A 20386-nucleotide genomic window follows, 5' to 3' on the forward strand; every position below is an offset into this window, starting at 1 on the left:
AAACATCTAATCGGCACTTATTTGTTTTTAAAAATATAATGGGAACTTAGAAGCAACTCTGTTGTTGTATAGTGAAAGATACTGAGAATTTCCAGCTTGTGTTAATATTTTGGAGAACACATAAGAGATTCTATAAATTGATGGACGTGGTGCTAGCCATGCCTTCCAGTGATTCTGTACAAATGCTGAATTATTTTCAAGTCTTAGTTGTTTATTCCTTATTGATAATTTTTGGGCCTGTTGTCAGGATACAGTTAGATATAATATATGAAAATAGCTCACTCTTAAACTTGCTCAGTAAATGTTAATGTCTTTCTTTTTAAAAACAAATATTTAAAAAATCACTGCGATTCCTGTGGTTTCCACCAAGGTGAGGTTATGTCGCCTAGTGAGGCGCTTGGTCTGGGAGTCATTGCCTCTCACTTTGGTTTAGACAATTGACATGACATTGACCAAGTCTTTTGTTCTCTTCAGGCCTCAGTTTCTGACAATCGACATGACATTGACCAAGTCTTTTGTACTCTTCAGGCCTCAGTTTCTTTTTAAAAAAAATATGTTTTTATTGGTTTTAGAGAAAAAGAGAGAGAGAGGGAGAGAGAGAGAGAAACATCAATGATGAGAGAGAATCATTGATCAGCTGCCTCCTGCATGCCCCTACTGGGGATCGAGTCTGCAACCTGGGCATGTACCCTGACCAGGAATTGAACTGTGACCTCCTGGTTCATGAGTTGATGCTCAAGTATTGAGCCACACTAGCTGGGCAGTTTCCTTCTTTTCTGAAGTTGTTTTTAGTTCTTCTTCACTGTGGCATTACAGGCAGCAGATTAAGATTTTAACGCTGTCCTGTTACGTCATAGGCATTTTCTGTAAAGAAAATCTGTTGATTTGACATGTGGGTAGTTAGTTGTAGGTTGGTTCTATACCAAGATATAAGTAAGCATTAGCATAACTGGATGTTCAGGTACAAGCCTTCTCACCTGGGCCATATCCCCTTCTGCAGACATTGGAGACAGGGGCTGGGGTTTGGCTGTCTCAGCGACCGGGCGGTTGCTGCCTGCTCTGTGTGGGAGCAGGTGCCTTGCATTTGCTAGAATGCCTGGGACATTCCCGCAGAAAGAATCATTTCCCCACAGCGGGCGTGGCGTCACCTGCTGAGAGGCGGTGCTGGAGTGGGAAGGTGGGAAGATGTGAGGGACTGACAGACAGACAGAGACAGAGAGAGAGCCAAAGGGAACACGCCGTGTGGGTGGTGTGCTGGGGCGGGTGTGCCCAGCGGTGTCAGACCTGCACAGGACTGCGGAGGGACCATTAGAGTTTGAAGTTGAAATGTAGGCCGGTATTTAAAAAATTCCATGTGATAAGTTTGCTTTCATTTTTTAGTCCTGTTTAGGGATTGCTTTTTTTTTTTTTTTTTTTTTTGGCTTAACAATGTTTCCATCCAAGAGGAATTTCAAAATAAAACCGCATTCTCCCGTGTCCTTGGTGTCCCCTGCAGGCTACGGACTGTGTGCGGCCAAAGCGCAGTACCCCATCGCCGACCTGGTGAAGATGCTCACGGAGCAGGGCAAGAAAGTCAGGTGCGTCCCGTGTGCAAGCAACGCCGACGGCCGCTCTGTAGATGCCTGTTTCCTTTCTTGTGTAATCCGGCCTGCAGTTTCTAGTCAATAAGAAAGGAATGCATGCTTACTGAATACAACCAGAAAAACACATATGTAGTGCTAGTGAGGAGGAAGAAGCAAAAAGTGATCACAGTCCCTCTACCCAGAGACGGCCCCTCTTTGGCCGAGTTCACCGTTCTCTTTATGTGGTGGGGACACTGGCCGGAGCTGTAAGTCGACGCTTGAACAGCCACCCCCGTTTCTGCTGCTCCATATGCTCAGAGAAACTCCTCCATAACAAACTACAGGGGCGGCCCCCAGAGGTTCCAGGCTCCCTACCCATGGGTTTGAACGGTAGGAACGGGAGCATTGGTCCCGCGTTGGGCTCAGACACCGCTCCCGAGGCCCGAGGTGAACAGGTCAAAGTGCACGCCAGGGGTGAGGAACGGCCGGCCTGCGGGTGTCTAAGGCCCGTGAAATCATTTGGCCTGGCTTTGCAAAGGCATTAGGGGTGAGTACATTAAATATTTGACCAAACATAGTAGGCCAAATTAAGAAAAAAAATTATTATTATTTGTAATTCTTACCCAAGGATATTTTCCCATTGATTTTCATAGTGTGGAAGAGAGAAGGAGAGGCAGAGAGAAATATCGATGCGAGAGAAACATTGCTTGGTTGCCTCCCGCATTCCCCCAGACCAGGGCTCAGGACCAGAAAGAGCCTGCAACCCGGGCACATGCCCTTGACCGGAATCGAACTGGGGCCTTTCGGTCCGCAGGCCAACGCTCCATCTGTTGAAGCAAACCAGCTAGGGCAGCAGGCTAATTTTTAAGTTGATAATTCTGTATGACCTTTGGATGATGCTATAAATGTCCAGAGACCGCCTGGCAGAAAAAGATCCTCTCCTCCCTAGTCTAGGCCAACACTGTGCAGTAGACACGTCATTGCTTGCCCTAGCCCAGTGGTTGGCAAACTGGGGCTCTGTTGACTAATGAGTTTGCCGACCACTGGGATAGAGGCTTAATCACAAGGAACAACAACAGCCTGTAAATATTGGAACCGAGAGTCTAGGTCAGTGGTCGGCAAACTCATTAGTCAACAGAGTGGCAAACCGTGGCTTGCGAGCCTCAGTTTGCCGACCACTGCTCTAATAGATTGAAATTTCAATACTGGCTTTGTAACAAATTATGCAAATCTTGCATTTGCTTTAAATGGAAGAGAAGGATTCTTGCTAACAGGATGACAGTGGATTACCATCATTTTCCTTTCTCCTGGGTGAATCTCTTACTTATTTGAAGGGAATCATAGGGACTTGGTTGACTCTGCCTCGGGTGCCGCCGTCTTTCCACAGGAGACAGGCTTTCTTTACGAGGTTGGGACTGTGCTGATCCGTTAGATGCTGGCTGCCTTTCACAGAGGCGGCCTCCGTCTGACCAGGAGGCTGCTGCCGTGGCTACCCTGTTCTCTAAAGGGAGAAACTGTGTTTGCAGTTGCGGTACCTCGGTCCTTTCCTCACCGGGCGCCCCCACGGGCTCCTGGAGCACAGCTGCGGGACGCTGGCTCAGGAGCTCTGAGCCGCAGGCCCCTCCCGCCCAGCATCTAGATGTGGTGACATACCTGCACACCCCTCACTAGGGATTGAACCCACAACCTGGGCATGTGCCTTGACTGGGAATCGAACCGTGATTTCCTGGATCCTAGGTCGACACTCAACCACTGAGCCATGCCGGTCAGGCTAGACATGTCTTCTTGATATTTCCCAGCCTTTGCATTGCTATGAGAGGCTTTTCATTATATAGCAGAGAAGGTGTCGCCAATGAATAATTAATTCTTAGGAAGAGTTGTGCTTTTTAAAAAATAATTAACCACTGCTTAATTTTTTTAAAAAATATGTTTTTATTGATTTCAGAGAGGAAGGGAGAGGGAGAGAGAGATAGAAACATTATTGATGAGAGAAAATCGTGGATTGGCTGCCTTCTGCATGCTCCTTACTGGGGATCAAGCCCAAAACCTGGGCACATGCCCTGACTGGGAATCAAACCAAAGCAAAGTCTGTGTCTTCATTCACGTCTGAGTTCAACCTACGTGCAGAGTCGCCAGGAACCTCTCAGGTGGAAGGGATCTGCTGTGCTCCTAGGACGTGGCCTCTTCTCGCGGGTTCTGACTGTTGGCCAGACTCTCTTGGGCTGCAGACTGTCCCCTGACTATTGGTGTGAGGAGAGCACGCATGGCTGTGCTAAAAGCCTGTGACTCGGTGCTTTGCAAAGCCGTGCATTCTGGACTCCGCCCTTAGAAGCCCTTGTGGTCCGAGGGAAAAACTCACAGCCAATGAAGCCCTCTGACCACTGGGGTGACGTTGGGTTCTGAGTCCTAGTATTAGTGAGAAGGAACTCTCTGAGCTGTTTCTCTTCAATGGGGTTCAAGAAAACATAAATAAACAAAGGTCCTCTTCTCATTTCTGGTCCAAAGTCTTCCTTACAGTGTGTGTCTCGGGCTGCTCACTAGCCATTGCACTTCAAGAGCCACTCAGCAGCAGCGTTAGTGCTTCTGACAGAAAGATGAAATTAGGTACAGTTCCTACCACATCTCTGCACTCTGTCAGAATATAGTACTCCAGAACATTAGTGGCAACGTAGATGTTTAGCATTGTCTCTGATGTCATTCTTCATGGCCTAATGGGCTGTTTTGAAATGCAGTTGCTTCATAGTCCTTCTGTTTCTCTCCTGGGTCTGGTAGCTGGATTTGGTTCAGGGATGGGAGAGCCCTATGTGGGCCCAATCTGTGGTAATCTCCTCCCTGTGGTCAAGGTCGTGCTGTGACATGGTCAGTGTTGGCACGAGATCGCCCGATCGCACCCTGTTTGGAAGACTTCTCATTCTTTGGGTGGCCTCTGTGGCACAGGCCACATGTGCCCATGGGAGATGTGACCGCCGCCCTTTGTCAAATATAGCCTCATCCGTCATAGAACAGGTCGTATTAATTCTGTCCTAGGAAAAAAATGGAGCCCCTGGGACCTCATTGTGAGCTCTTTACCAAATTTGTCATTTTCTTCCCGAAGAAAGGCAGGCCGTGGATGCACACCAGATTTCTGATCAGAGTAGCAGCTCGGCCCTTATTTGCCTTCAAAAAAGGAAAAGAAAAGAAAAGAGAAGAAGAGAAAGGCACATAATGTTCTCTCGTTCTAGCTGTTGGAAAGCACTAGGACATGAGACGAACATTTTCTTTTCATTTGGAATCGTGTGAGTGAGTTCGTCTGGACCGCTGCTGGTCGGAAGGACTTTCACAATTTTAGAAAGCTGGGTGTCTATGCTTTGCCTGAGAAGCTTGGCCAGAAAGTTGATTCTGTAGCTTCCCTCATTAATCAGTTTGTGTGGACACGGTCTGCCTTGTCAGGAAGTTTTCCCACTCCTTACCAGGTTCCTCCTCTAATGGACGGGCTGACCCCACCCAGCTGGTCCCCGCCTTTTCATCAGTAAGGATTAATTTATTTCCCATTTTCCCTGCTTCACATTTTATAAATTTTTCTTTGAACGACATTTACTACAAAATAGCTTTTTCTTGCGCTTTGTGTAAGTGACCGGTAACTGTCAATTAGAAATTCTGATCAGGATGTAATACACCAAAGAAACCTGCCTTTTTCAGATCCCATCTTATTTTTCACAGGTAAAATGCACAATTAGTAAAAAATATTGAAAGTAGTAACAAATCTTTTTATTACTTCAATGGACCCTTTCCGGGATGGTGCATTGCACGTGCAAACATACAATCAAGGATCCTTCATGTGTAGTACATATGGGAACTTATTCTGGCCTCAAAGCGGAATTACAGCCTGTTTTGTGACTCAACAGTTTGTACATGTTTACATGCTGTAATTCTGAATAAAGGAGTTGTACCTTAGGAAGTAGTTGGGTTAGAGAATCTTTTCTTTTAATATATTTTTATTGATTTCAGAGAGGAAGGGAGTGAGAGAGAGAGAGAGAGAAACATCAACGATGAGAGACAATCATTGATCCACTGCCTTCTACACATCCCACACTGGGGGTCGAGCCCACAGCTCCGGCATGTGCCCTGACTGGGAATTGAACCCATGACCTCCAGGATCACACCGGCTGGGCAGGAAACAATACTTTGCCTAATGGTATCTGTGGAAGGGTTGAAGATGGCCTTTTGAAATTTGACTCTATTAAAGTAAATCTGTATTCTAATATTAGTTATGACCAAATTCCCAATGAGTTTAGTCTTCACAATTGTTAGCCTCAGTCTCTGTTGAGTATCGTTTCTCTAGTCTTTTTTTTTTTTTTTTAAATATTTTATTGATTTTTTTTTACAGAAAGGAAGGGAGAGGGAAAGTTAGGAACATTGATGAGAGAGAAACATCAATCAGCTGCCTCCTGCACACCCCCTACTGGGGATGTGCCCGCAACCAAGGTACATGCCCTTGACCGGAATCGAACCTGGGACCCTTGAGCCCACAGGCTGATGCTCTATCCACTGAGCCAAACCAGTTAGGGCGATTTCTCTAGTCTTTTGATGTAGTTGTGAGTATAAACAGTTTCTGGCTTTTGTTGGATTACATTGGTATTAACTAGGATTTCAAGTTAAAAATTAGAAAACCAACTTAGAAAATGTTGGCTTCAGACCAACATTGTTGTCTTCATGTAAAAATATGTGTTTCTTTTCTTTTTTTTTTTTTTTTATAAAAGTGATCATTAAAATGTGGATGTATTTGAAAGATACAGATGAACATTTAAATTACCAAAAAGTATTTGAATATAATTTCCAGGTTACATTTATTGAAGGCTTACCGTATGTGTGCCAGGCGGTGGGTCTGATGGTCTCATTTAAATCTCACAGTACTTCTCTGAAGAGGTTTTATCCTCACTCCCATTATTCACATGGGGAACGGGTGGCACATGGAAGTTAGTTGTCCAAATGTCTTGAACCCAGGCCGTGGGTCTCTGGAGTGTTTCACTGCTTGTCTATGCTGCTTCCCCAAATTCTTTCTCTAAAAGGAGATGTGGGAAGTTTATGAGTAAGCCTGCCATGCTAGGCACACCTTTCACTGAGCACCGAGAATCGAGTGCCAGGTTCTGATACATTAACATGGTTCCTATACTAAGGAGCTCTTGGCCTGAGGGTGCAGCCATCAAAAGGAGGAACTGCATAAGGAAAGAGTGTGGCGGCTGCAAGATCTTCCTGTGATCTCATTTAGTAGTTCTTTCCCTTCTGTAGAATCTTGTTGTGGTCAGGGACAGCCGGCTCTGTTTTGTTAAGCATGTACGCAATAAAAATAATTTTTTTTCTAGTTCAAAGGGAAGAACCAAAAGGCTAGTAGGCTTTGCAGTTCAGAATTCTGGATATTCTTCATGTGATGATGGGTCATTGATGAGCTTTGGCCGTAGGTTCCTGGAAATTGCCGGTCTTGGCCAACCGATGTCTGATACAATTAACTTTAATACATACTTTGGAGATCAGCCAGTTCCACGGGCCAGGATTGTTATAAACTCCCATTGCCTCATCAAACATGCACATACATATTTCTACAAATGTAGCGTGTTCTGTTGTTTCTCTCAAAACATTGGCATTCTCTCATAATAGTCTCGTGTGTGTTTGTCTCCAATCTTAGTGTCTTAAAAGTTTAGTATAATAAATTACTATACAAACAGATATAAAGTGATCTCCCCTTTGGGATGTTCAGCATAACATGTTGGTTAGCTTTGTGATTATTTACCCTTTGCAACTAGCTTAAAAAAAAAATCATCTTTATGAAGTCTGCAGCTAATCACATATTACAATAGTAACTCATACATTTAGAGGTTTTTGATTTGTAACTTGGTCCATGACACCTCAGTGAAAGCATAAAGGCGATAGCCAGTGGATTATTTAAAGATAAGCAAAGGTAGAATTAAAAACAAGTAAATAAATTAAAATTAAACAAAAATACTGGAGTCAAAGAGGATTACAAAATCGAAATCCAAAAGTAAATCACGAGGTGTATGTTGGTCTACTCAGCTAAAATAGCAACTCTAGTTCATGGGACTTTAGGGCTGGAAAGGGAGTCTGTGGCAGACTGAATAATGACCCAAAGTATGTTCACCTCTTAATCCTTAAAATCTGTGTTGCCTTACATGGCAGGCGGCAAAAGAAACTTTTGTAGATTTGAGGTGAGGATTTTGAGATAAGGAGATATCCTGGATTATTCAGGTGGGCCCATGTAGTCCCAAGGGTCCGACTCAGAGAAGTGACAATGGAAAGAGAGGTCACAGTGATGCAGCCACAAGCCAAGGAATGGGGGCAGCTTCCTGAGGCTGGGAAAGGCAAGCAATGGATTCCTAAGTCCCACCAGCGCCACGATTCCAGTGCAGAGAAATGGGCTTTGGACTCTGACTTCCGGAACTCTAACAGCATTACCAATTTGTGTTGCTGTGAGCTACTACATTTGAGGTAATCTGTTATAGCAGCAATGGGAAATTAATTCAGACTTCGAGTGTCATGAAGTATGACGCTCAGTCTTTCTCTAAGTCTCACCAGCCATGTTTGGGAAGAGGAAAGGACCTGGGGGAAGCAAGAAATACTTCCTGGTGATCAGAGAGCTGGGGGATTAAGAGAAAGTTTTTTTTAAAATATATTTTATTGATTTTTTTACAGAGAGGAAGGGAGAGAGATAGAGAGTTATAAACATCGATGAGAGAGAGTCATCAATCAGCTGCCTCTTGCACACCCCCTACTGGGGATATGCCCGAAACCAAGGTACATGCCCTTGACCGGAATCGAACCCGGGATCTTTCAGTCCCCAAGTCCACGCTCTATCCATTGAGCCAAACCGGTTTCGGCAAGAGAAAGTTTTTGATGTTCAAGACTATTGTTACCATCTCAGAGGAGCTCAGATGAGTCCTTGGTGGCAGTTAGTACTATAGGAGTGAGACAGAGCATATCTTACATTATTCTGGATGTCCTGAGTCCACCTAAGCTGGTCCTCTCTTGCGGGTAGTTCAGACCTTTGATGATCCCCTGCCTCCTCCCATACCTGGAAGGCTGTCCCAGCTGCTGCAGCTGTCTCGATCATGTCCAATGCCAACCAGCTGTCCTTCGCATTTGTTTGTGAACTCCTCTTCACTCCGAGTGCATCAGCTCAGATTCCCGAGCTTCTCTTTCCCTGATCCACGGAGAAGGAGCCTGAAACATCCTCTAACTGGGGCATTTGTTTTAAATTAACAGAAAGTAGTGTTTTTTTTTCCTTCTAAATTTTTAAGTCCAATTCTTCCTTTTGCATTTGAAGATCATTTTATTTTATTATGTGTAAAGAAAATGAGGACTCTTTGGTCAACTTCTGTTTTGTTTGGTCTGCTTGAAAATAGTTTTGCCATTTTTCTAGCCAGCTGATCTTTTTTCACTTAGAGCGTGTTATTTTCTAAGTCATTGGATGTTCTGTGTTTCTTCTGAACCTCTGATGCTTTTGAGCAGCAGCTCCCTGAACTCAATCTGGTTATTTAGTTGTGTCATTAGGTCTAGTCGGTGACAGAGGTAAAAACTCCTGTGCGTGAATCTGGGAAAGCAACCCTGGGCTAATTTGGAGTGTTGACCTGAAATGGACAAAGTTGAAATGCAAATGGGCATTAACCTTGAATGGAAATCAGCTGATTAATAATATGTTTAAACCTCTGTAATGTGAAACTAGCTTTTCAAACTAAAATTTGTTTTTCATTTCTAATAGGTGAGTGGACATGGTCACCATTTCTTTTTAAATATATTTTTATAGATTTTAGAGAGAGAGAGGAGAAAGAGAGAGGAGGAGAGAGAGAGACATCAATGATGAGAGAGAATCATTGATCAGCTGCCTCTGTCATCCACCGCCGCCCCCCTTCCCCTTCTCCCCCACTAGGGATTGAGTCCACAACCTGGGCATGTGCTTTTGACCGGAATCAAACCTGAGACACTTCCATCCTATCCACTGAGCCAAACCAGTGAGGGCCATTTGGTGATTTTAACATGCACATTTTCTTTCCCAATCTATTTTTATATTAATGCTTAAAATACTGTTATTAAAGTATTAAAATAATATTTATTTTCAGATTTGGAGTTTAGTAATAATAAATCATTTAATGAGCTTTGTACCTGGAGAAATTTTTAAAAAATGTTTTATTGCTATTGTAAAAATATCACAGTTTTAAAGAGATATCTCAACCAAAGAGTCTGCATAACACTTTGAAAATGTGTTCTCAGCGACAGTTTGAAAATGGCTGCGGTTGTGCTGACTGTAGCTTGCACTTCTACAGGGAGAGTGTGAACATCAGTTGTCAGTATTTTGTCTAATTTCCTTCATTTCCAGGAGTGATTGAAAGCTCTGATATGGAAAAGAGGATGACATTAGCATTTAAATGTTTAGTAAAAAAAAAAAAATGCAAAATTTCTTTTTAGAGAACATTGTAAAAATTTTTTCATCATTTTTTTAATTAAGGTATTATATGTGTACATATCTTACCATTGGCCCCACCTCACCCCACTCCCATACATGCCCTCACCCCCCAGAGTTTTGCGACCATTATTTATGTTTATATGCATGCATATTAGTCCTTCTGTTGATCTCTTACTTCCCCCACCTCTCCCTAACCTTCCCGCTGTAATTTGACAGTCTGATGCTTTCTGTCTCTGTATCTATCTTTTTTGTTCAACAGTTTATAATGTTCTTTATTATCCATAAATGAGTGAGATCATGTGGTATTTTTCTTTCATTGACTGGCTTATTTCACTGAGCATAATGTTCTCCAATTCCATCCAGATTGCTGCAAATGGTAAGAATTCCTTCGTTTTTTATGGCAGCATACTATTCCATTGTGCAAGTGTACCATAGTTTTCTGATTCAGTCATCTGCTGATGGGCACCTAGGCTGTTTCCAAATCTTAGCTATTGTAAATTGTGCTGCTATGAACATAGGGGTGCATCATTGTAAATTTTTTACTCAAGTGTTGAACTGTTACATTCCCCAAAATGACAGGAGAGAAACTATGGGTGAATAACTTAAAAGCTGCCCAGTTGGTGTAGCTCGGTGGTTGAACCTTGACCCAGAAATCAAAAGGTCAAAGGATTAATTGCTGGTCAAGGCACATGCCTGGATTGTGGGCTTGGTCCCTAGAAGGGGGTGTACAGGAGGCAGCTGATAGATGATGTTTCTCTCTCCTAGATGTTTCTATCTCTCCATCCCTCTCCTTCCCCCTCTCTCTAAAAACGAATAATAATAATAGTAATAAAAAAAGAGAACTTGAAAGCTGATGAGGCAGTGAGGTTGGGGAGCACTGCTTGAAGTAAACTGTTGACTGTCTTTAATTTTATTCTCATTAAAATCGGACTGCAGACAGCCCACTGAGGGAAGAGGGGAGGAATTCCTTTTAAATGAATCATAAATTATTAATAGTTTTATTTTATCCAGTTCATTTCTACCTCACACTTGTCATTTTTTTCAAAATCTACTCCCCCAGCACTTAGGGGACGCTGGTCAATGCTTTGCATTGTTGTAGCACTTTGCATACTAAGAGGCATTGTTTCCTCCTGTGTCTGTTTGTCCATGCAAATACTTAATTATTGTTTATAGCTTGTAGCATTGTTGAACAATTCTTGGCTCTCAGCTTTTCTCAAAGCACACTGGAAATTGGATTCTTGGAACGCCTTATTGCACCCATTCAAGCAGAGGTAAATAGGTATTTCTTAGACCTCTTCTACTGAGAGTTTTTATAGCCTTCGGCCTGTTGCCTCATGGTAACAGCTGGTTTCAACCGATGGGGAAACTGAGACGGAGGGAGAGTTATGAAGTGACGTGCCCCACATCACACAGCTGGTTAACCTGAACTGTTAACTAAACAAAACCATCTCTTAAATTGATTGACTCGATTGACTATATCGTATGGTAGTTAAAAGTTCAGACTCTTGAATCCCAGGGTGACCATTTACTAAGACAGTTGTGTACACCGCATAGTACATCCTGAAGGGTGAATATTAGCCATTGTGTTCGAGTACATGACAGCCCCGCTTGTATACGTTCTTGCTCACTCTTTTTAGATAATAGATAACAGAATGCAGTTCTAAAACCCAATCTCTTTAACTAAGTACTGGATTTGAATCAGCTGCCCTAAATTCTAAATCTTGATGGGGACTGTTTGGGCCAGAAAAAGATAATACATGAGAAACCACTTCTAAGTTATATCATAACATAAAAGCATGGAGCGTTAATTTATTTTATATGGAGTTAATTTAAACTGTACATTCTCCTAGAAAAATATTAAAAACACGAGAAAAAAAGCTATGATCTGTTGTACAACCACCTAGAGATAACTGTTTTCCCCCCCCCTTTTGGTCTGAGTTTCTGTTTTTTTTAAACATAAGTTGGTCATTGAGGAACATTCCGTGGTCCCCGAAGGAAGATTATGCAAAGGGGAATCTGGTAAAGAGAATATCTGTCACTATATGTCTTTCTTTTTCCCCAATGATATGCCTTCCAATAATCCAGACTCGTCATGATCAGTTTTAAAGGTGTAGAAAAGTGTTTATCAGTTATCTGGGTGATAGAAATGGCCATGTTATAGCTCTTTGCAGGTCTGCTTGGGGAGGGGTCAGTTCCTATGCCTGAGTCTGTTCCTTATAGGACCGTGTTGGGAGTGGGGAGGGAGGCCTGGCTTGGCAACAGCTCCTGTGAAAGTAACAGCATCTCCAATGACCACGCGTTTTGTCAGAGACAGCGATGGGCTGTGCCGGCTGTCAGTGCTCATGCGGCTCAGGCTGCACCAGTGGTGGATCTGAGGATGTGAGTTGCTTGCTGGGCCTTGTCATCTAGATCACATCCAGCAATACTGTGTTCTCTGTGAGGGCTGGGGCTTGAGCTGGGCACTGACAGTGGAGGTAGGAACAGGCAGCTAGGACATCCCGAGGGTCATTGAATAGTTGGAAGACTCAAGGATGTTTTGCTTAGTAGGCATCCTAGGATGGCCGACAGGGGCCCACCTAGGGAAGAGGGAGTAGGCTCGTGGCTGCAGATGGCAAAACCACAGACCTTGACGAGCAACGAGATGGGGCTTCTCCCCGGCTTACTGCAACGAGTGTGAGCTTGTGCACGGGCGCATGTGTTCTGTGTAAATATCAGGACTGTCTAGTAATGCAGCAGACCTTAGGATAAGGTGACCAGTGTCCCGCTTTTGAACAATTTGTTCCGCGGTGTTTTAAAAAAGTCCCGATTTTTTGGAAAAAAATCGGGACTTTTTTAAAACACCATAGGACGCGGGACAAATTGTTAAAAATCAGACTGTCCCGCCAAAAGTGGGACATCTGGTCACCTTAACTTAGGAAGGAGTCTGTTTCTGGTCACTGATGGTATTTAAGCTGAGACTGGATGGATCCCTGTCAGAAGATTCTATAAAATTCATTTTTTCCCTGCGTCTGCTTTTTAAAAAAATATATATTTTATTGATTTTTTACAGAAAGGAAGAGAGAGGGATAGAGAGAAACATCGATGAGAGAGAATCATCGATCAGCTACCTCTTGCACACCCCCTACTGGGGATGTGCCTGCAACCACATGCCCTTGACCGGAATCGAACCTGGGACCTTTCGGTCCGCAGGCCGAGGCTCTATCCATTGAGCCAAACCGGTTTCGGCTCCCTGCGTTTGCTTTTTATTGAGCTCTTCTTATATGACGAGGACTGTGCCCAATGCTGAGGAGACACAGGTCAGTATGACAGGCAAGAGGCAGGATTACATGACTGTAAGATCCTCTATGGCCGGGGCTGGAAGAAATTGCTTGTTGCTTGGGTTTCCTTTTTCTTGATAAAGTGTGGAGCTCTGCTCTCTATATACTTCCGCCTTGTGGACACTGCAGCGTGTTTCTGTCATATTTCTTTTGTGACATGGAGTAATGTGGGCCATTCACTCATGCACAGGACAATATTTTATTTCCCCACTTTTGAACATAGAAGTGAAAGCTGACTGTAGGGTTGATTTTTCATGGCGAATGTTTCATTCCATGCTGACTTACGTATGTTTATTTATTTATTTATTTATTTTAAAGACTCAAGGTATGTCAAAAAGTATAATGAAAGCAGAATTCTTATGGAACGTAAGGTGATACTACATAGGAATGTTGTTGGAAGTTCATTGTAGTTCAAACGGATATGGAGGACTCAGGCTCCAAAGTTATGCTTACTTTTCCGAGGGGAGTCCTAGTGTGTGTGATACTGAGATTCCGAATCTCCAACGTCAATATTTGTAAATCGACCTCATATCCGTGCTGATTCTACTTCTGCCTGCAGAGACGAGGCAGTACCAGGAGGAGCAGAGGGGCCAAGAACAGACTGTGCCGATCGGGAGGTGATCTCGGGGTCTCTGTACGTTTTGGCCCATCCAGTAAGGCCAGCTGTTCGTTCGTTTCCCATCTAGGTTTGGAATCCACCCAGTCGCAGGCAGGATGCCTGGCCAGCTTAATGTGCTGCTGGCTGAGGCCGGTGTGCCATATGATATTGTGCTGGAAATGGACGAGATCAACCAGGACTTCCCAGGTAAGTGATGGGGCGGATGATGACACTGACTCGTTCTGAGAGGGACTAAAGCAATGCCAGTCCAGGGCAGAAACTGGGGGATCACGGAAGACCTGCTCGTCAGATGGGGGGCAACCTGCCCCCGGTGGGGGTGCAGTCGCAATGACATAAATGAAATAGTGCTGACTGGTTCACCGGGTTGTAAGCAGCACAGGTAACTCTGCTCCCGTGAGGAGAGCTGAGGGATGGAGCAGGCCCTGGGAGGCGATGTAGGGAGGTGGATTGCCTGGGGACTCGGAACACTTTGGAATCCAGGCCCTGACTCTCTTTCTCATGACCTTGAACTAGTTACTCAGGCTCAGGTTCCTCATTTATCAAATTGCTGTTGAACATTCAGTGTGATTTCTGCCGTGTTTACTGGTTTCCAGTTGTACCAACTCGGGATCAGAATGGCAGTTTTCTGTCCCCTTTCAAGTGCTAGACTTCACTGGACATGGTGCTGTCCTGTGTGGCTGTCATGGGTATGGGTTGCATGCTAATGATATTTGGCCCAAGATCATGCTTGTTAAAATTAAACCAGTTCCCTCTGGCAAGTGTCCACGGTTCACATAAAAAACAAACAAACTGTTTGTTAGAGAAAAATAATGAAACCGTGTGTATGTCTAGATTCACATGGCATTTTGGCAACGTTCTAAGGTAGTTCACATTATAATGCTTAAAGAGGGAATTTAGGCCATTTTTAATTTTATGCCTCCTTTTCAGATTTCACTGTTGCTAAATTATGTGTGAAACCTGCCAGTTCCAGGAACTATGGACACAGCTTTAATATAGTACAGATTCATAGACCATTTTCTTTTAGACATCAAGTTGCATTTATGTGGTCATCTTAGACGTTGAAAATGGAACACAGATATTATAAAATATTGTAATTGGCAAGATCACTTCGGGATAATGAAAGAACTATATAAAGTTACATTAGGGGAAAGGAAAGCATAATAACGCAAGCTCCAGCCAGGATGCTCAGGTTAGATGCAGGCCTGTTGCGTTTCAGCTGTGTGACATTGGCTAAGTTCCTGAACCTCTCTGATAAAGCCCTCAGTACGGTGTCTGGCACAAGTGTGGGTCTTACAAATATTAGCTTTTGTTATTATCCTTGTTATAAAGCCAGATCAGTCTCATTTTCCTGGAAAGAAGTGCATGTGACTCCCCTGAGTTTTATATTTCCTCTTTTTTTTTTTCTTTCACGATGCAGACACCGATTTGGTCCTTGTAATTGGAGCTAATGACACTGTCAATTCAGCGGCTCAAGAAGACCCCAACTCTATTATTGCAGGCATGCCGGTTCTTGAGGTCTGGAAGTCAAAGCAGGTACGTTGCAGGCTCGTGCTTCCTCCTAGCCATCAAAACTCTTAGAATGCACGCACGGAGCTTTCCCTCGTCCCTGGATGAGCAGTGACGAAGGCTTGAGGAGGCCCAGGAGTTGGAGGAGGATTAGGCCCGGCTCTCCCGAGGCAGCTTCTGTGCTCTGTGGCCCCTGGGGAATCTGATGGATGCCTCGGTCACGGCAGAACCAGAGGGGACTGTGCAGCTGCGTTAATGGGATCTGTAACCGCAGCTGAACAAGGGCTTTTGGAATGAGTCTGGCCGAGTTCCAGGTCGAGTCCCGTGGAGCAGATGGCTTCCCTCCGGGACAGTGAGTCAGTTCCTCGCCTCCATATATGAAGACGAGCACATTTTTTTCATGCAATGTTATCGAAAGGGAGTTTGCATGTCGTTATGGGGTGTCTGGAAGGGAGGTGATTTGGAAATCGGACAGCAGTGTGGCATGAGGAAGCAGGCTCTGCACGTGCTCACGCTCCCGAAGGGCGGGCTGCTAGGTCGTGGGGAGCTCGGTGCTGGCCCGTTGTCCTCTGCCCAGCCGTGGGCACGTTCTTTACCACCCCTAGGTCAGATCTGCGTTTTCAGAACCATGGCTACAGAACGTACATTTCCCCTTTGTTTTGTTTCTCTTTACTGTACACATGAGGTCAAAACTTAGTGTTTGTGGTATGTGAGCAGATAAGCCATGCACTGGGTCATGGGGTATGAGAAATGATTGCACTGGTCATTAATGTTGGAGAGTTTGCACAGCCCTTGTCAGTGTGGCTCAGCAGTTAGAGCATTGGTCTGAGCCCTAAAGGGTCATAGGTTCAATTCACAGTCAAGGGCACATACCTGGGTTGCAGGTTCAATCTTTGGCCCCTGCCCCAGTCCAGGCACATGTGGGAGTCAACCAATTGATGTGTCTCTCTCACATTGATCTCTCTCTCTCTCTCTCTCTCTCTCGTCTTCTCTTTCACTCCCTTCCCTTCCACTCTCCCTAAAAATCAATGGAAAAAATATCCTCGGGTGAGGATTAACAAAACAAAACAAAACAAAGAGTTTGCAGAGTACACTGTCGTATGAATGCTACTTGAAGCGTGAACACATTTGTACTGCTTTCCTTCTTGGAGAGATGGCAGGACCTAGACCATGGGAAGGCTTTATTTTCATTGAGACCTGACTTGATACTCAGCAGGACAGCACCAGCTGTGATCTGCGTAATTGTAAATGTCTGTAGCACATCAGCGTCAGAGACACCGCAGCATTAGCTCTGAGCCTCTCCTTGTGACAGCTAGGGTGCTCTTTGGGCTTCTGTGTTAGAACTTTCCGATGTATCAATATTTTTCCCTTAAAGTGAGGGAGCAGGACTGATACCATTTTCCCACTCAGCTACCTTTATTTTAAAGTTTGTAGTAGAAGCTTAATCACCGTGTTTGTTCTCTTTAGCCCATTCATGGAAAGAGGCACATAGTCTTTGTGGGCAAAAGCACTAAGAAGAAAGTAGCAGTCTGCTCACTCAGAGATAAATGATTGTTCACATGACCTTTTCTTTCATTGATATAAAAGTATGGTACATTTTAAAAATTAAAGTTAATGCAATGTAAATGTGCATTAAAATGCTCCTTGGGCCTGGCTGGTGTGACTCAGTGGTTGAGCGTTGACCTATGAACCAGGAGGTCACCGGTTTGTTTCCTGGTCAGGGCACATGCCCAGATTGTGGGCTCGATCCCCAATAGGGGCATGCAAGAGGCAGCCGATCAATGATTCTCTCATCATTGATGTTTCCATCTCTCTCTCCTTCTCTCTTCCTCTCTGAAGAAAAAAAAATATACTTAAAAAATACTCCTTGTGTATTTTAAGAGTCTGTGAACTAGAGAACTGGTAGAGAGGCAGATGCCTGTTCAGAGTGCGGGCAGGGCAATGTTTGTGTGCCTAGCACCCAGTCCAGATGTTACATGCACTCTCTCCCTTCATCTTCGGTTCCCAGGTCATTGTTATGAAGCGGTCCTTGGGCGTTGGCTATGCTGCGGTGGACAATCCAATCTTCTACAAGCCCAACACGGCCATGCTGCTAGGCGATGCCAAGAAGACCTGTGATGCACTGCAGGCGAAAGTTCGAGAATCCTACCAGAAGTAAACCTCAAAGGTCAAGCGGTTGTCTAGCAGCGGGGGAACTTGTGGGAACAGGCAACGGAAGTATCACTCTAGACCGCTGGTGCAAAGCTCTTGCACGGAAAGGAAGACCCTGAAGAAAGCAAAGCAAACACAGGGAGATTTTTCAAGAGCATTTTCAAAAAAGGATTGAAAAAATTCGACATGTCTTTCTGTGCATATTTTTTTGGTGTTGTAAATCAAAAGCATTTTATAAAAGGAGAAAGAACAGCCTCATTTTCAATGTAATCTGTTTAGATTTTTTAAAATTCCTGCTCGGTAGCCAGTAATGTTTTAAGACATTAAGTCTAGCATTTGGGACTTAACCAAACACAGATCTGAAAAATCTGACGCAGTGTAAACATTACAGGCACCTGGGTCGATGGTTTTTCCAACAAATGTGACTAATTTGAAACTTGCATCAACTCCGGAGCTGACCTCTGACCTTTAACTATCACCTGAACCAACCGTATCAAATTGGGTTTGGTTTTTCAAACTGTACTTTCAATTGTCGATTTCAGGGGTGTATTTTCTCACTTCTATTTTAATACGTTCAAGGACTAGGTAACCTTCCAGAGATGCTGGAAACAGTTAAGCCATTTGCTTTGTCTGTTTCATTAGGACACCAATGAAACATAATGTGAAATCAGTATTAGTTGTATTTTTTAAAACCCCATTTCTAATCGGAGATCTCTTTAATTTCAATCAATTTATAATGTGTAGTACTGTACTAAGTGCACTTGAATGGAATTCAACTATTTGCCTAATAAAATGAGTTCATTATGTTTGCACATTGATGTAGCAATTGTCTCTGGCGACAAAATGCTAACATTGAATAGCTCTGCTTGTTAGTAATATCCGGGGAAGACTTGCTACTATAAAGTAGATGAAATTAATCTGTCTTAAGGTCCGCAAGAAATACTTTTTTTCCCCCCACCCACAAATCAGAGTGTGCTTTGAGGTCTTACGTAACTGATCACATTTGGGAGAAATGGCGGCACATTTTTTCCCCCCTTTAGTTACTAGTGCTTTGTTTAAGCACTAGTCAAGACCATGTCTTTTGCAGGAAAAGTGTATATTTCCTTTGTGATGTTGCTACATTGCCAAGAGCTCTATAGAGGACGAATGTGTGATGAGTTCCTTGAAACAATTATTAACACCTAAAAATGATTTCTAAACCAGAAAAATAAGTAACTGGTGTGAAATTTTTTTACTGTGATGCTCATGTTTACTGAATTTACAACTCACAATATTTGTTGGTTTGGTAATCAATTTCTGTTTTGCTGTGCTTGCAATTAAGATCGTGTGTGTGTGTGTGTGTGTGTGTGTGTGTATGTGTGCTTTAAAGCAGAAAAGATTAAAAGATCCCTTTTAATTTTTGAGGGATAAATGCAATTTGTTAATGGGACTCAGGTTATAAAGAACCCCAAGAATGAATTATATAATTAAAGTCCTATTAGAAGCAAATAGATAGTATCTGTATGCCCTTTTTCTTTTCTAGTTGTAGATAGACCTGGAAAGCAGTGACTTGAAATTTTTTCTTGGAGAAATTCCTGCATTCAGTTTAAATAAAAAATAGTTATGCTTAGATTTTTAAATTTATTTTCATCATTTATAGTAAATACTTTTAAAATTTAGGGTGATCTCAATCTTTGATAGTAATCCTTTTCATTCATTTGTGTTAATTGAATTGAAAATTTATGATGTAGTTGGTTTTATTTTACTTTTTGGATAGGATATTGAAATTTTTTTGAAACATAATTTCTTAAAACCAAAGGTTGGTGGTCTTAGATTATTAATTACAGTGAAGTCTTAAATCAACAAAGATAATTTTTACCCATCCAATTTATCATCCTTCCTTTTCTGATTAGTCATACAACTGAGAATAAATGACTTAATTTTATTCTTGTATTGTTCACTATATCTTTTAGATATAAATACATTTTTTTTTATTCCATTGTACCCTGTAGTCTGGTATCAAAAAATAGGAATTTCACTTAGGCAGTGAAGTGCTATTGCTGACTTGTCTTTTAGGTCTTACTAATTGTCCTTTATTTTTTCTTGTTTGTCTTAAATTGAGAATTTGTGTTTGAGTTACTTATTTAAGGAAAGAGCATATGTAAGTAAAGTATAAGTATTTATGCATTATACATGTTTCTATTTACCTATTTATGTCACTTTGGACATTTTCCGGTATATAAACCTTATGCTGTAACTCTTTTTTTTCTTTCTCTCGGGATTAGAATAGAAAGGACTAAGAAAGAGGAATAATCTCTTCTTGCAGGGGGTGCTCAGCCTTCACCGAGTCAGGGGATAGAGTTAAATTTGTGGTAATGGATGTGGAAAGTGGGCCTTGGCCTTGTGGATTCTATCTGAGTCATGACCACCCTGACTTTTAGATTTTGCTATGGTCTCATCCAAAGCAAATATGGGAAGTATTATGCACCAGTCAGTTTTAGGGTTTAGTTCAATTTATGTGATCCCATAGACTTTTCTGTATAATTAATAACCCATAACCCATGTGTTCATCTGACTTAGAGGCACATTTTCTAGTCCCTGAAGACATGAGTCTTGCGAATGAAAGCGTTTTAGGACTGGAAAGTTGGAGAGCTCTGTCGTGCAACTAGGGAGAATAGTTCAAATATCTAATTTATAGCTCTTGCCAGTTTTGGAGAGTCTTTGCCAACAAATGTTATTGGGTCAGAATGGTAAAAACAACAACCCCAAACTCTTCACTCCAGTGGCAGCAACTTGCATA

At 42.9% G+C, this 20386-nt stretch overlaps 1 protein-coding gene across 3 annotated transcripts in view; it reads left to right on the forward strand.

Annotated features, from left to right (window-relative positions):
• NNT (nicotinamide nucleotide transhydrogenase) overlaps positions 1-18419 on the forward strand; it is a 77049-nt gene extending 58630 nt beyond the window's left edge. For all 3 annotated transcript variants that reach the window (XM_084881669.1, XM_084881670.1, XM_084881668.1), the window contains exons 19-22: positions 1496-1577; positions 14018-14136; positions 15368-15483; positions 17465-18419. In XM_084881669.1, coding sequence (XP_084737795.1) covers positions 1496-1577; positions 14018-14136; positions 15368-15483; positions 17465-17614 — 467 coding nt within the window. In that variant the 3' untranslated portion in view covers positions 17615-18419. The remainder of the gene's footprint in view (positions 1-1495; positions 1578-14017; positions 14137-15367; positions 15484-17464) is intronic.
• Positions 18420-20386: the final 1967 nt, after the last annotated feature.

The sequence above is a fragment of the Pipistrellus hanaki genome, assembly GCF_964339955.1.
Source record: "Pipistrellus hanaki genome assembly, chromosome: 4".
Classification (NCBI taxonomy): domain Eukaryota; kingdom Metazoa; phylum Chordata; class Mammalia; order Chiroptera; family Vespertilionidae; genus Pipistrellus; species Pipistrellus hanaki.